The 15,334-nt window shown below is 51.6% G+C and overlaps 1 protein-coding gene across 1 annotated transcript in view; it reads left to right on the plus strand.

The window, feature by feature from the left end:
• Window positions 1-5,278: 5,278 nt before the first annotated feature.
• The window catches only part of KCP (kielin cysteine rich BMP regulator), a 156,601-nt gene continuing 146,545 nt past the window's right edge, over window positions 5,279-15,334 (plus strand). Inside the window, exon 1 of the mRNA XM_076054333.1 lies at window positions 5,279-7,726. Coding sequence (XP_075910448.1) covers window positions 7,573-7,726 — 154 coding nt within the window. The 5' untranslated portion in view covers window positions 5,279-7,572. The remainder of the gene's footprint in view (window positions 7,727-15,334) is intronic.

Consider the following 15,334-nt stretch of genomic DNA (forward strand, 5'->3'; position numbering starts at 1 on the left):
GTACCGATGGACATCTGTGAAAACAGTGCTGCCTGCCGTTCGTTGCTCCTTGGTTTCCTCCTCCCGAAGACTCTGACTGTGAACCCGCGTGTATCGTCGTTAGGGGGCAGTGGTGTCCTGGCATTGGCTGCACGCCTTTGAGCTGCGGACTGACAGGCCAGCCAAGCCAGCTCGTGTGGCAGTCGCCAGGGGTGGGACACAGTGCCGGATTATCCTCGTAGCAACAGTAGCTGCATGTGTAGTAGCTGTAGTAGCTGTATGTGTAGTAACTGCATGTGTAGCAGCTGTAGTAGCTGCATGTGTAGCAGCTGTAGTAGCTGCATGTGTAGCAGCTGCATGTGTAGTAGCTACATGTGTAGTAGCTGCATGTGTAGCAGCTGCATGTGTAGTAGCTGCATGTGTAGCAGCTGCGTATGTGGTAGCTGCATGTGTAGTAGCTACATGTGTAGTAGTAGCTGCATGTGTAGTAGCTACATGTGTAGCAGCTGCATGTGTAGCAGCTGCATGTGTAGCAGCTGCGTGTGTAGTAGCTGCATGTGTAGTAGCTGCATGTGTAGTAGTAGCTACATGTGTAGTAGCTACATGTGTAGTAGCTGCGTGTGTAGTAGCTGCGTGTGTAGCAGCTGCATGTGTAGTAGCTGCGTGTGTAGTAGCTGCACGTGTAGTAGCTGCATGTGTAGTAGTAGCTACATGTGTAGTAGCTGCATGTGTAGTAGCTGCATGTGTAGCAGCTGCATGTGTAGCAGCTGCATGTGTAGTAGCTACATGTGTAGTAGCTGCACGTGTAGTAGCTGCATGTGTAGTAGTAGCTACATGTGTAGTAGCTGCATGTGTAGTAGCTGCATGTGTAGCAGCTGCATGTGTAGCAGCTGCATGTGTAGTAGCTACATGTGTAGTAGCTACTTGTGTAGCAGCTGCGTGTGTAATAGCTGCATGTGTAGTAGCTACATGTGTAGTAGCTGCACGTGTAGTAGTAGCTACATGTGTAGTAGCTACATGTGTAGTAGCTGCATCTGTAGCAGCTGCATGTGTAGTAGCTGCATGTGTAGCAGCTACGTGTGTAGTAGCTACATGTGTAGTAGCTGCATGTGTAGTAGCTGCATGTGTAGCAGCTGCGTGTGTAGTAGCTGCACGTGTAGTAGCTGCATGTGTAGTAGCTACATGTGTAGTAGCTGCACGTGTAGTAGTAGCTACATGTGTAGTAGCTGCATGTGTAGTAGCTGCACGTGTAGCAGCTGCATATGTAGCAGCTGCATGTGTAGTAGCTACATGTGTAGTAGCTGCATGTGTAGTAGTAGCTACATGTGTAATAGCTGCATGTGTAGCAGCTGCGTGTGTAGTAGCTACATGTGTAGTAGCTGCATGTGTAGCAGCTGCGTGTCTAGTAGCTGCATGTGCAGCAGCTGCGTGTGTAGTAGCTGCATGTGTAGTAGCTACATGTGTAGTAGCTACATGTGTAGTAGCTGCATGTGTAGTAGCTACATGTGTAGTAGCTGCGTGTGTAGCAGCTGCGTGTGTAGTAGCTACATGTGTAGTAGCTGCATGTGTAGTAGCTACATGTGTGCTAGCTGCATGTGTAGTAGCTACATGTGTAGTAGCTGCGTGTGTAGCAGCTGCGTGTGTAGTAGCTACATGTGTAGTAGCTGCATGTGTAGTAGCTACATGTGTAGTAGCTGCATGTGTAGCAGCTGCATGTGTAGTAGCTGCATGTGTAGCAGCTGCGTATGTAGTAGCTGCATGTGTAGTAGCTACATGTGTAGTAGTAGCTGCATGTGTAGTAGCTACATGTGTAGTAGCTGCATGTGTAGCAGCTGCATGTGTAGCAGCTGCGTGTGTAGTAGCTGCATGTGTAGTAGCTGCATGTGTAGTAGTAGCTACATGTGTAGTAGCTACATGTGTAGTAGCTGCGTGTGTAGTAGCTGCGTGTGTAGCAGCTGCATGTGTAGTAGCTGCGTGTGTAGTAGCTGCATGTGTAGTAGCTACATGTGTAGTAGCTACATGTGTAGTAGCTGCACGTGTAGTAGCTGCATGTGTAGTAGCTACATGTGTAGTAGCTGCACGTGTAGTAGTAGCTACATGTGTAGTAGCTGCATGTGTAGTAGCTGCATGTGTAGCAGCTGCATGTGTAGCAGCTGCATGTGTAGTAGCTACATGTGTAGTAGCTACTTGTGTAGCAGCTGCGTGTGTAATAGCTGCATGTGTAGTAGCTACATGTGTAGTAGCTGCACGTGTAGTAGTAGCTACATGTGTAGTAGCTACATGTCTAGTAGCTGCATCTGTAGCAGCTGCATGTGTAGTAGCTGCATGTGTAGCAGCTACGTGTGTAGTAGCTGCACGTGTCGTAGCTGCACGTGTAGTAGCTGCATGTGTAGTAGCTACATGTGTAGTAGCTGCACGTGTAGTAGTAGCTACATGTGTAGTAGCTGCATGTGTAGTAGCTGCATGTGTAGCAGCTGCGTGTGTAGTAGCTGCACGTGTAGTAGCTGCATGTGTAGTAGCTACATGTGTAGTAGCTGCACGTGTAGTAGTAGCTACATGTGTAGTAGCTGCATGTGTAGTAGCTGCACGTGTAGCAGCTGCATATGTAGCAGCTGCATGTGTAGTAGCTACATGTGTAGTAGCTGCATGTGTAGTAGTAGCTACATGTGTAGTAGCTGCATGTGTAGCAGCTGCGTGTGTAGTAGCTACATGTGTAGTAGCTGCATGTGTAGCAGCTGCGTGTCTAGTAGCTGCATGTGCAGCAGCTGCGTGTGTAGTAGCTGCATGTGTAGTAGCTACATGTGTAGTAGCTACATGTGTAGTAGCTGCATGTGTAGTAGCTACATGTGTAGTAGCTGCGTGTGTAGCAGCTGCGTGTGTAGTAGCTACATGTGTAGTAGCTGCATGTGTAGTAGCTACATGTGTGCTAGCTGCATGTGTAGTAGCTACATGTGTAGTAGCTGCGTGTGTAGCAGCTGCGTGTGTAGTAGCTACATGTGTAGTAGCTGCATGTGTAGTAGCTACATGTGTGCTAGCTGCATGTGTAATAGCTACATGTGTAGTAGCTGCGTGTGTAGCAGCTGCGTGTGTAGCAGCTGCGTGTGTAGTAGCTGCATGTGTAGTAGCTACATGTGTAGTAGCTGCATGTGTAGCAGCTACATGTGTAACAGCTGCATGTGTAGTAGCTACATGTGTAGTAGCTGCATGTGTAGTAGCTGCATGTTTAGCAGCTGCATGTGTAGCACCTGCATGTGTAGTAGCTGAATGTGTAGTAGCTACAAATGCTACGGGCCCTGCACTTTCAAAGGCCCCGCGCTAAATGCTTTCAAGCTATCAATTCCAGTTAAGTGATTCTGCACTTGCTCTATTACTATAGTACCATACCGCCTTAAACTTTTATGAACGACCGGGTGTTTAAGGTTAGCGATTTGTCGTACTATCTGGCTGTATAGCAAATGAAAAAAATACATTTACTTTACTGTGCAAGTTAAAAGATTGTGTTTTAATATTAGCTTTTTTTAATGTAGGGCCCCTTTATAACATCACATGCTACAGGCCCTGCACTAGCTTCATCCGGCACTGTGGGTGGACAGGCAGACAGGCATCACCATCATCACCATCGCCCCCATCACAACACTCTTCGGCTCATGATGGCCAGTGACGGGCGACAACATACGGCCCCCCTTTCGCATAAATGTCTCCCCATAATAATAAAAAAAAAAATCGATATTTGTTTTACACAGCCATGCGGATTTCTGGGAGTGCATCAGTTTGTCGCAGCACCGATTGGTTCAACGCAAGCACAACTCTTGACCGGTTTTGTTTTTATAACCAACGTCACGCGCAACGTTGGTCCAACGTTACGCGGTTACTGGGTCTGCGTTATGAAACCCGCCCATACCCGAGTTCGATTCCCGGCCATGGCTACCAACGGTGATGGGTGATGCTTGAACCGGTTCTGGAACCCCCCTCGCCCGCCACGACCGCCATTCACCGTCCCGCGCTGACCAGCGTGGTGAAGTATGGCCAAACGACCCCCATGGCCGACGTAGCCTTCATCCAGCAGTGGATCGGTCTTGAATGAGTAGCTCTGCAGGCTCGGCGGAAGGGTGTGATTTCAAATCCTTGTTGGGGGCTGACTCGGCTCATCATCCTTACCGAGGTCGATAAAATTAGTACCATATTGTAGCGTGGTCAACAATGGTTGTCCGATGGATACAAATCGCCCCCGCCATAGGAATGTGGAATTTCCACCATTGACTCAGGGCTGTGAGCTCCAATGTCTCAATGCTCATTTTAGCAGGAGGTCACCTTGTCAGTGCGGGATGCTGCAGTGGGTCATCAGACGTCGCCCCTTCTATCTCCCGGAGTGTCAAGAGTCGCTGGAGCATCAATTTATTCGCATTCTTTACGTGGAGGCAACTTGTATTCAATTTAATTCCACATATGGTGGCATTGCTATTTTTTTTTAAAAGGCCATTCACTCGCAAGATCTCCAGGAAAAAAAAAAACCCTTTAATTTGATTGTACGGCAAGTCCTCGCTTAACGGGTGTTCACACTCGGACGCGTTTTTGCTGTAACGCGGTGTTTCCGTTATAACACGGAACGCCCCCAACCCGTTATAACGCCCCCCTCCCCCCCATTATAACGCCCCCCTCCCCCCGGGTTATAACGCCCCCCCTCCCCCCCCGTTATAACGCCCCCCTCCCCCCCCGTTATAACGCCCCCCCTCCCCTCGTTATAACGCCCCCCCTCCCCCCCGTTATAACGCCCCCCTCCCCCCCGTTATAACGCCCTCCCCCCTCCCCCCCGTTATAACGCCCCCCTCCCCCCCCGTTATAACGCCCCCTCCCCCCGTTATAACGCCCCCCTCCCCCCCCGTTATAACGCCCCCCCTCCCCCCCGTTATAACGCCCCCCCTCCCCCCCGTTATAACGCCCCCCTCCCCCGTTATAACGTGGTTTCTGAGCGCTCGACGAGGAACTACTTTCTTGCGCCGCGCGGCTGAGCGGAGTGATACAGCGCGCGGAAATAACGCAGAAACGCTTCCATCTCGCCACGTGCGCGTGACGATATTTACGGAGAAATTCTCTTTTCGCTCGACACGACACTTTCCTGGAACGCGCCTATCGCGTTAAGCGAGGAATTTAGCGTTCGCTGTAAAAAAAAAACGAATCCCGTATCGGGATGTACAATAGCCGTCTAATTATCCGCGTTCCCTATATCAAGGCAGCTATATATGTCTGTCGGTCTTGGGGGGGGGGGTTCCTTCTGACCCATACTTCACGCTGCCCGGTTCGGGTTTAGCCCCCCCAATAGACATTGAAATGTTGGGCCAACGAAATATTTCATCACTGGGGGTAGAGGGAGCCGGAGCAAACGGACCGGCGCTCGTGTGGATTATCTCTTGCCACCGATGCTAGCTGCTTCATTTTAACCACATTCCATGTACGGGTGGTGGAGTGTCGCCTGCGATGTCCATTTATCCGCAATTCCCTATATGGAGGAGGCTGGGGACACACGGAGGAGGGCTGTGCGCAGCCACCCCCTGCGTACAGCTGCACACTCGACACGTGGCCTAACAAAACACAAAGACAAAGGTCCCCCATATAGCCTTACCAGGCTGTTGGGGCAAGTGCTGTTCGCGCGCACTCTATTCAGGCACGGCACAAGATGGGGTTGGGTTGCCAGCACCGCGCTCGGCCGCATTTGCCTCCTTAGTGGCGATGTTTACACACCGCACCTGGTACTCATTTGAGGCTGAGTCTACCTACGGGAGGTCCAGAACCGGTTCAGATATTCGTCACTGGTGGGAATCGCCGCGGTTTGTAGCGCGGTGCGCTCACCACTGTGCCACCGCTCCCCATCACACGCTTAGACACACACACGCACACACATGCATACACTCACTCTCTCGCGCACACACTCACTTTCTCGCTCACACACACACGGACGCACACTCACGCACACGGGAGGAGGGAGAGGCAAGACCCCTTCAATCACTCTCACACACGCCGGGAGGGAGAGTCGGGGGGGAAACTCCACTCACACGTGAGGAGGGACGAGGCAAGGCACCTCCACTCACACGTGGGGAGGGACGAGGCAAGGCACCTCCACTCACACGTGGGGAGGGACGAGGCAAGGCCCCTCCACTCTCACGTGGGGAGGGACGAGGCAAGGCACCTCCACTCTCACGTGAGGAGGGACGAGGCAAGGCACCTCCACTCTCACGTGGGGAGGGACGAGGCAAGGCACCTCCACTCTCACGTGGGGAGGGACGAGGCAAGGCCCCTCCACTCACACGTGGGGAGGGACGAGGCTAGGCACCTCCACTCTCACGTGAGGAGGGACGAGGAAAGGCACCTCCACTCTCACGTGGGGAGGGACGAGGCAAGGCACCTCCACTCTCACGTGGAGAGGGACGAGGCAAGGCACCTCCACTCTCACGTGGGGAGGGACGAGGCTAGGCACCTCCACTCACACGTGGGGAGGGACGAGGCTAGGCACCTCCACTCACACGCGGGGAGGGAGAGTTAGGGGGACCTCCACTCTTATCACTCTCTCTCTCTCACACACCGCGGGGAGGGAGAGCGGCTAGGCACCTCCACTCACACGTGGGGGGAGGGACGAGGCTAGGCACCTCCACTCACACGCGGGGAGGGAGAGTTGGGGGGACCTCCACTCTCTCACTCTCTCTCTCACACACCGCGGGGAGGGAGGGCGGCTAGGCACCTCCACTCGCTCTCTCGCCACCGCAAGCAGCAGCTGCGAGTCTTTCCGGCAGTCCCGCCTCTCGCTCGCCGACACAAGCCTCTGACAACACACGACGACGACGACTACAACGACACCAACATCGTCGTCACAGAGAGGCGGGGGGCATGCTGCCGCCGCTGCTGCTGTAATGACGACGCCGCTGTGAGTGCGCGCGTGCGATTTGTGTCATTCGCTCGAGGGGGAGCGAGCCTTCTTCCGACGAAGAAGACCTCTTGCTCCATTGCGGTCTTGACTCCAAACTTCGCTGAGAAAATCTGGCGGCGGGAGGGGGCTTTGTTTGCGAGTTATTTTTTTTGTATTGACCGTGCGTTTTTGTTTTGTGAACATCCGGAAGAATCGAGGAGAGGAGCTCTTTCAAGACAACTCCTCGGTGCGCGGTTGAAGAACTCGTTTCATCTTGTCCAGATAATTTGTCGTTCAACTTTCGTCAAGAACTGTTTAACATCCCCAAGCCTCTCATCCCCAGCACCTGTAGACCGTTTGAAGAGCTGGCAATATGTGCTGCTGCTGCTGATGATGAGAGTTTGACAAGCCACAGCTGTAGGGCCCTACAGAGAGCTCGAGAGAAACGCTGACCCCTTGTAGGCATCAACAGCACAGCGAAAGCCACGTATGCCAGACGACGAACCGTCAACACAGTTAATAATCCCTAGAATTGCTTAACCTCAGTTGCCGGAGTAAAATACTTCGTCGATGTTTACGTCTGCCGTGGTGCAGTGGTGGTGCCTGTAGCGTGCATCGCCACCACCATCATCATCAACATCAACCACCACTGTCATCAACACACCCGTGTTGTCCTTCATGAGGATCCGGCAGCGATGCATCGGGCTCGGAGAACAGAGCCTGCGTCGGGGATGAGGACTCGGATGGTGATGCCGCTGCTGATGCTGCTGCTGATGATGATGACGGTGACGGTAGCTGCGGTTGGGCAGAGTGGAGGGATGAGCGCAGACGACGTGGAAGACGAACAGGGTGAGTAATCGCACCACGCTCACCACCGTGTAGAGATTAAGTCTCTCTTTCTCTCACCGTGATCGCGTGGATTTTTCTCCAGATCCTCCGGTTATTCCCCCCTCCACATTTCGATTCAACGTCACCACGCGTTTACAGTTATTTGGCTGCTGTTATAAATGTCCACGTGGTGATGGTGATGATGATAAGCCATTTCGTTGAGCTATCATTTGTGATCGCTCTTTTGTGAAATCTTTCATTTAAAAAGTGGGGGGGGGGGAGGGGGGCACATAAAGCAAAGCATTGAAAAAAAACCCAACAAAAATAAATGATGAACGAAGCAAAGTGCCGATTACACCGAGCATCTTCTTGTTTCCTCTGATCGTAAAAAGAGAGAGAGAGAGATCTACGCGGCTCATTAGGGCCCTTGCATCTGGTCAAATAAAAAAAAAGTTTGTTTATAGTTTAGTTTTATAGACGATTGTGCTAAGGCCCATCGCGAGCACAATTTATGAACTTTGCCATTTGCTCGGAAACTTGGCCCATTAGATTTATATTTTGTCCGCCTTCTAACGGCCGCGCAGTCTCACCGAGGAACGGGTTTGAGTTCTGTTGTTTGTGAAATGGGACGATTCATGTCGTGTTTGTCTCTTAATGGGGAGCCACAGCTGCTGCAGCCATCAGGCCACCTCAGTCACTTAACCCATTGGCACCTGCTGGGCCTGTCCCGTCACCTCCTCGTGCCAGCAGCGAGCCTTCTGACACTTCAAGTGGCGGCCTCGAAGTGCACCTAGCCTGGCACACAAGCGCCGCGGTGACGTCACCACAACTTGGTGGCGAACAGGCGGTTGTTGTTGTTGATGTTGTTGTGTTTCGTCCCTTTGTTTAGAGTCTAATTTACATTTTCATCCCCATACATTCTCCGTACAATCCACACGAACTGTTTCAATATGCGTGGTTGCTGGCTGGCTGGCTGACGGGCTGGCGGTGGTGGTGGCGGTGGCGGCGGTGGTGGTGGTGGTCGCCCATCCAAGGACTGACCAGGATCAACTTTCGCTTAGCTTTCGAGATCTAGGCAGCGGACGATGCGGTGACATCGCGCGCGAGAGGCCTTTGGGGGGGGGGGGGGGCAGTGGGGGCCTCGCCGCGTCTCAAGTATCTCGCTATCCAAGTTCTGGGTTGGAGGCAGTAATTGCCGTGACAGTCGTGAAAATACACAGCGACTAAAAAAAGGCCTCTGTGCCTTAAATCGACTCTCTCTCTGTGTGTGTGCGTGCGTGAGCGGAGCCTCGGGCACTTCCCCGACACTAAGATGTCTAAACACTTCACGTCTCAAAGATGTTTTGTTAGATACAGGGAGCATTTTATTTTACAGCAATTTTGGCCACCAAAAGAATGGGGTCTCCAGAATCTTCAACAAAGTTGCCCTTTTTTATATAAAATATCTCTCTCTGTCTGTTTCCCCGTCTGTCTCCCTCCCTCTGTCATCCAAGATGGCAAAGGGTTCCGAATCACTCAGCTCCTCAAAGCTCTCTGATCACCAGGAGAGAGAGAGAAACACTCCCAAAACTCTTCGTTGGGATACACGATCGGATGCACGGTTTAGACTTCATAATTACAATTGATTAAAATTATAATGCATTGTAAGTATAAATGTATTGTAATTATAATAGTTTATAATCTAATATATTGTAATTATAATATTGTAATATATTGGACTTATAATATTGTAATATATTGGAATTACAGTATATTGTACTTATAATTGATTGTAATTACAATATAATATAATTACGATGTGGGGGGATTACGCTACTACTGTACCCGCAATCCAGTGACTGAGTTGAGTGGGGTGAGTGAGTTGAGTGGGGTGAGTGAGTTGAGTGGGGTGAGTGTGTGAGTGAGTTGAGTGGGGTGAGTGTGTGAGTGAGTTGAGTGGGGTGTGTGGTCGAGTAGCGTGGGTGAGTGAGTGGGTTGTGGTGACCTATATGGTGAGCGAGTGAGTGTGTGAGTTGAGAGGGTGAGTTAGTTGAGTGGGTGAGTGGTGAGTTAGTTGACTGGGTGAGTGAGCTGAGTGGGTGAGTAAGTTGAGTGGGTGAGTTAGTTGACTGAGTGAGTGAGCTGAGTGGGTGAGTAAGTTGAGTGGGTGAGTGAGTTGACTGGGTGAGTGAGTTGTGTGGGAGAGTGAGTTGAGTGGGTGAGTTAGTTGACTGGGTGAGTTAGTTGACTGGGTGAGTTGAGTGGGTGAGTTAGTTGACTGGGTGAGTTGAGTGGGTGAGTTAGTTGAGTGAGTGAGTTGAGGAGTTGAGTGGGTGAGTGAGTTGAATGGGTGAGTGAGTAGAGTGGGTGAGTTAGTTGAGTGGGTGAGTGAGTTGAGTAAGTTGAGTGGGTGAGTGAGTTGAGTGGGTGAGTTAGTTGAGTGGGTGAGTGAGTTGAGTGGGTGAGTGAGTTGAGTGGGTGAGTGAGTTGAGTGGGTGAGTTAGTTGAGTGGGTGAGTGAGTTGAGTCGGTGAGTGAGTTTAGTGGGTGAGTGAGTTGAGTGGGTGAGTTAGTTGAGTGGGTGAGTGAGTTGACTGGGTGAGTTAGTTGAGTGGGTGAGTGAGTTGACTGGGTGAGTGAGTTGAGTGGGTTGAGTGAGTTGACTGGGTGAGTGAGTTTAGTGGGTGAGCGAGTTGAGTGGGTGAGTGAGTTGAGTGGGTGAGCGAGTTGAGTGGGTGAGTTAGTTGAGTGGGTGAGTGAGTTTAGTGGGTGAGCGAGTTGACTGGGTGAGTGAGTTGACTGGGTGAGTGAGTTGACTGGGTGAGTGAGTTGAGTGGGTGAGTAAGTTGAGTGGGTGAGTGAGTTGAGTGGGTGAGTGAGTTTAGTGGGTGAGCGAGTTGAGTGGGTGAGCGAGTTGAGTGGGTGAGTGAGTTGACTGGGTGAGTGAGTTTAGTGGGTGAGCGAGTTGACTGGGTGAGTGAGTTGACTGGGTGAGTGAGTTGACTGGGTGAGTGAGTTGAGTGGGTGAGTAAGTTGAGTGGGTGAGTGAGTTTAGTGGGTGAGTGAGTTTAGTGGGTGAGCGAGTTGAGTGGGTGAGTGAGTTGACTGGGTGAGTGAGTTTAGTGGGTGAGTTTAGTGGGTGAGTTAGTTGAGTGGGTGAGTAAGTTGAGTGGGTGAGTGAGTTTAGTGGGTGAGCCAGTTGACTGGGTGAGTGAGTTGACTGGGTGAGTGAGTTGACTGGGTGAGTGAGTTTAGTGGGTGAGTTAGTTGAGTGGGTGAGTAAGTTGAGTGGGTGAGTGAGTTTAGTGGGTGAGTGAGTTTAGTGGGTGAGCGAGTTGAGTGGGTGAGTGAGTTGACTGGGTGAGTGAGTTTAGTGGGTGAGTGACCTGCAGTGTATGGTTGAACACGGCATGGTGGATGAGACAAAACACTGAGTCTCCCCGCACCTCCGATTAGCAAGGTTTGGCCACGTACGGTGAGAAAGAAGTGTTAACACGCGTACCTACATGCAGACCACGTGGGGTGAATGAATTCGAAGCGGCGAAACTGGCCGCGATGGTTAAATAATTTTGCAGTGGCCACGGACGAGCGACGATGATGACGGCTGCCCGACCACGGCGAGTGACCCAGTGACGGGGCATGCATCCAGCGCCCCGTGCCCGGCTCATCAATCACCCTGACCGCCGAACAGCAGCGACGGACGGCGAGGATCGCGACGTTCCGCCGACGTTCCGCCGACGTTCGGCACTTCGGCGGTCATTGGCCCTCGACTTTGCGCGAATTCCTTCGCGACGATTAGCGCCGGGCTGACTCGCGCACGGCGCCGAAGAGGTTTCGCGCGCGCTCCGCTCGCGCGTACGTTCCACGCACGCGCTTGGAACTTCGTGGGGGTGGGGGTGGGGGGTCCTTGTAACACGCGCACGTAGCGTGAACCCTCGAAGCGCCGCGCGCGAGGTCACCGGCAGTGCGAGCGTCGCCGCGCCGCTTTGAGACGAACACAACGACGCCTCGCTGCCGATCTCGTCCAGGAGCTCTAAGCCATCGCCGCCACGCGACACTCCGCTCATCCTCGCAGCAGCAGCAGCGGCTTTTGGCTATACCGCGCGATGATGCGGTCACCGCATCATCGCGCGGTGCTTTCAGATGCTATAGACACTACACTACTACACACTACGCTAATTTACACTACACTATAAACTACACTACTATACACTACACTACTTTACACTACACTATAAACTACACTACTATTCACTACACTATAAACTACACTATAAACTACACTACTATAAACTACACTATAAATTCTCTCTACACTACACTCTAAATTACACACCTATATACTACACTATAAACTAAACTACACTATAAACTACTCTACACTACACTATAAACTACACTACTATACACCACTACTATACACTACACTATAAACTACACTACTATACACTACACTATAAACTACACTACTATACACTACACTATAAACTACACTACTATACACCACTCTTATACACTACACTATAAACTACACTACTATACACTACACTATAAACTACACTATACACTACACTTTTGGTTCACCATCGAACAACGGCGGTCACCACATCGCCGCGCGCTTTGAGAAGCGCTTCTGCGGCCGTCTGGAACGCTCTTTCATCCGATATTTGGAAGCCACTTGGAGCTGTGCACTTTTAAATCATCGTCTACATTGGCAAACTAATTTCTTTAGAACTGATTTTTTTTGCGTTTAGTGTTGTTCTCCTTCCCCCGCACCTCCGATTAGCGCGGTTGGCTACGTACAGCAGCGCCAAAGAAATTCAACACACACACACGCACCACAGTGTGAGCGCGTTTGTTAGTCGCGTGACGAGAGAGGGAACTCCGCTCGCACTTTCTCCTCCCTCTCTCCGCTCTCCTCTCTCTTCTTTTTTTTATACGATCAGAGGAAACAAGAAGAAGATGCTCGGTGTAGTCGGCACTTTGCTTCGTTCATCATTTCGGGTTTTTTTTTTCCTAATCTCTCCCCTCTCTCCCTCTCCTCCCTTCAAGTCGTCACTTCTCGCATTATCCGCATTTTTGGCGTTGCCTTTGGATTTAGGCGGCGCGAGACGAAATCCTTCGCTTTAGCGCGTCGCAAATTTCACCCCCACCACCACCCTCACCCCCACCACCACCCCCACCACCACCCACCCCTCCACCAGACATCAAAAACTCGCGGCAGGAATCAAAGACGAGTGGCGACCCTCGCTCTCCGCTCACCCCACGGGAGTTTTCTTACCCACCCCTAACGTGGCCGTGGACGTCTGCGTCAAACAAAAAAAGAGCTTCCTAGCTCATCGGATTTCCTCCGGAGGGAGGGAGGGAATTCCGAAGTGGAGCCGTGCGAGGGAAGAGGCGTAAAGGGACGTGGTGTGACACTGCGGTGTGGTGAGAGAGGGGGTGAGTGGGTATTGTGACCTGCAGTGTGGTGAGTGGGTGAGTGGGTGAGTGACTAAGTGAGAGGTGAGTGTTGTGACACTGCGGTGTGGTGAGTGAGAGGTGAGTGAGAGGTGAGTGAGTCGGTGAGTGAGTGTTGTGACCTGCAGTGTGGTGAGAGCGTGGGTGAGTGGGTGAGTGGCTAAGTGAGAGGTGAGTGAGAGGTGAGTAGGTATTGTGACCTGCAGTGTGGTGAGTGGGTGAGTGGGTGAGTGACTAAGTGAGAGGTGAGTAGGTATTGTGACCTGCAGTGTGGTGAGAGAGTAGGTGAGTGAGAGGTGAGTAGGTATTGTGACCTGCAGTGTGGTGAGTGGGTGAATGACTAAGTGAGAGGTGAGTAGGTATTGTGACCTGCAGTGTGGTGAGAGGGTAGGTGAGTGAGAGGTGAGTGAGAGGTGAGAGAGTAGGTGAGTGAGTGTCGTGACCTGCAGTGTAGTAGCCGAGTATGTGGGTGAGTGGGTGAGTGGCTAAGTGAGAGGTGAGTGAGAGGTGAGTAGGTATTGTGACCTGATAGTGTGGTGAGAGAGTGGGTGAGTGAGAGGTGAGTGAGCGGTGAGTGAGAGGTGAGAGGGTGTCGTGACCTGCAGTGTAGTAGCCGAGTATGTTGGTGTGTGGGTGAGAGTGGCGAGTGGCGGTGCAGCGGTTAACGCGCCGCGCTGCGAACCCGGCCAACCGAGTTCGATTCCCGCCCACGGCCAACACCGGTGACGATTATCTGAACCGGTCCTGGGCCTCCCCTAGGTCGACTGAGCCTAAAACGAGTACCTGGTGCGGTGTGCAGTAAACATCGCCACTGGGGAGACAAAGGCGTTCGGACGTGGTGCTGGTCACCCACCCCTTCGCATACCGTGCCGGCCTTCTTAGGCGCTGCTACTTGCGAACAGCGCTTGCCCCAACAGTCTGCTACAGGCTACACACAGGCGCACACACACTCATGCCATGGCTGCAAAGTTTGGCCGTACATGTTATGTATATCGTTTATTGTAAAATTTCAATCACAGTTCCTATGATCATTGTTACATTGCTTTTATAGCTTCATTTTGGTGATTTCGAAAACGTTTTGGTTTAGCCATATTTGTTGTAGTACAGAATTAGACTGATAACTTTAACCTAAATTGTCTTATGGTTGTTATTGTTTGACTTGCATCCCACTGGGATTTGTGTACACAGCGTTGATGTTCGGTGCTTTTTCTGGAAGACTTTGCTGTGTTTTCCTGGATTTTTCTGTTTTGCGCGTCGTCACTTTAAGACGTGTTCTTGTTCACGTAGTTTGCTTGTTGCGGTTGCACCCGATTCAGGAGCCGAATGGCTCACAGGGCTATACCTAATAGTAAATGAAACTGGAAAAAAAAACTGAAAACTGAAAACACGCACGCGCTCACTCACGGCGCTCACAGTCGCACCACTTCAGACCTGATTCCGATCTTCAAGTGGGAGCCAGGAATTCAAACCCCCCCCCCAATGAGCTCACGGACGTACGACCCGGCCCACAACCACGGCTGCCCATGCCCGGATATTCCGACGCCAGTTCAACACGCAGTAGTGGTCGGAGGAGGATTTCGCGACCACATATCATCCGCCACCACCCGACACAGCCAACTAGTGAGGGTTTTTCACGTGAACAGAACGTGGCCAATTCGTCACTCACGCCGGTTGTGTGTTGGAGAGCCAAGCCACAACATTAACAATCTGAGTTCGACGTCGCTTCGATTGTTCATCAAAGCAGCTCCGTAGCGGATGGGGGGTGAGAAGGGGGGGGAGAGGGGGGGGTGAAGGGGGGATGAGAGGGGGGGGGGTGAGAAGGGGGGGTGAGGAAATTAGAACCAGAAGTTTATTTCCCACTGATAAACAATGTTATATATTGATACTGGCACAAAAAACATCCTCTTATAATAGATGCGGCATTGTCTGTGAAACTGATTGGCCTACCCCAGAGACGGCAGCCTTCTGTGTAGCCGAGTCTCACCAGCAGTGTCAGGCCAGAGAACATCGCCAAAAGGCGAACAGCGCCAGGACAATGCCACACGTGTCGGAGCATTTATAATATAAAGGCCGCTGTCCCCGTGCTTAATTTGTGTTGTCGATGATGTAACTTCTAAAAAAAAATCTGTCCGTGTCTCGCACGCCCAGAAAGGGCATCAGGGGGGGTGCTGAATGCACCCCATGGTTAAGA

Source organism: Petromyzon marinus, chromosome 65, assembly GCF_048934315.1.
Source record: "Petromyzon marinus isolate PM22_M1 ecotype Great Lakes invasive population chromosome 65, UKy_Petmar_22M1.pri1.0, whole genome shotgun sequence".
Taxonomy (NCBI): domain Eukaryota; kingdom Metazoa; phylum Chordata; class Hyperoartia; order Petromyzontiformes; family Petromyzontidae; genus Petromyzon; species Petromyzon marinus.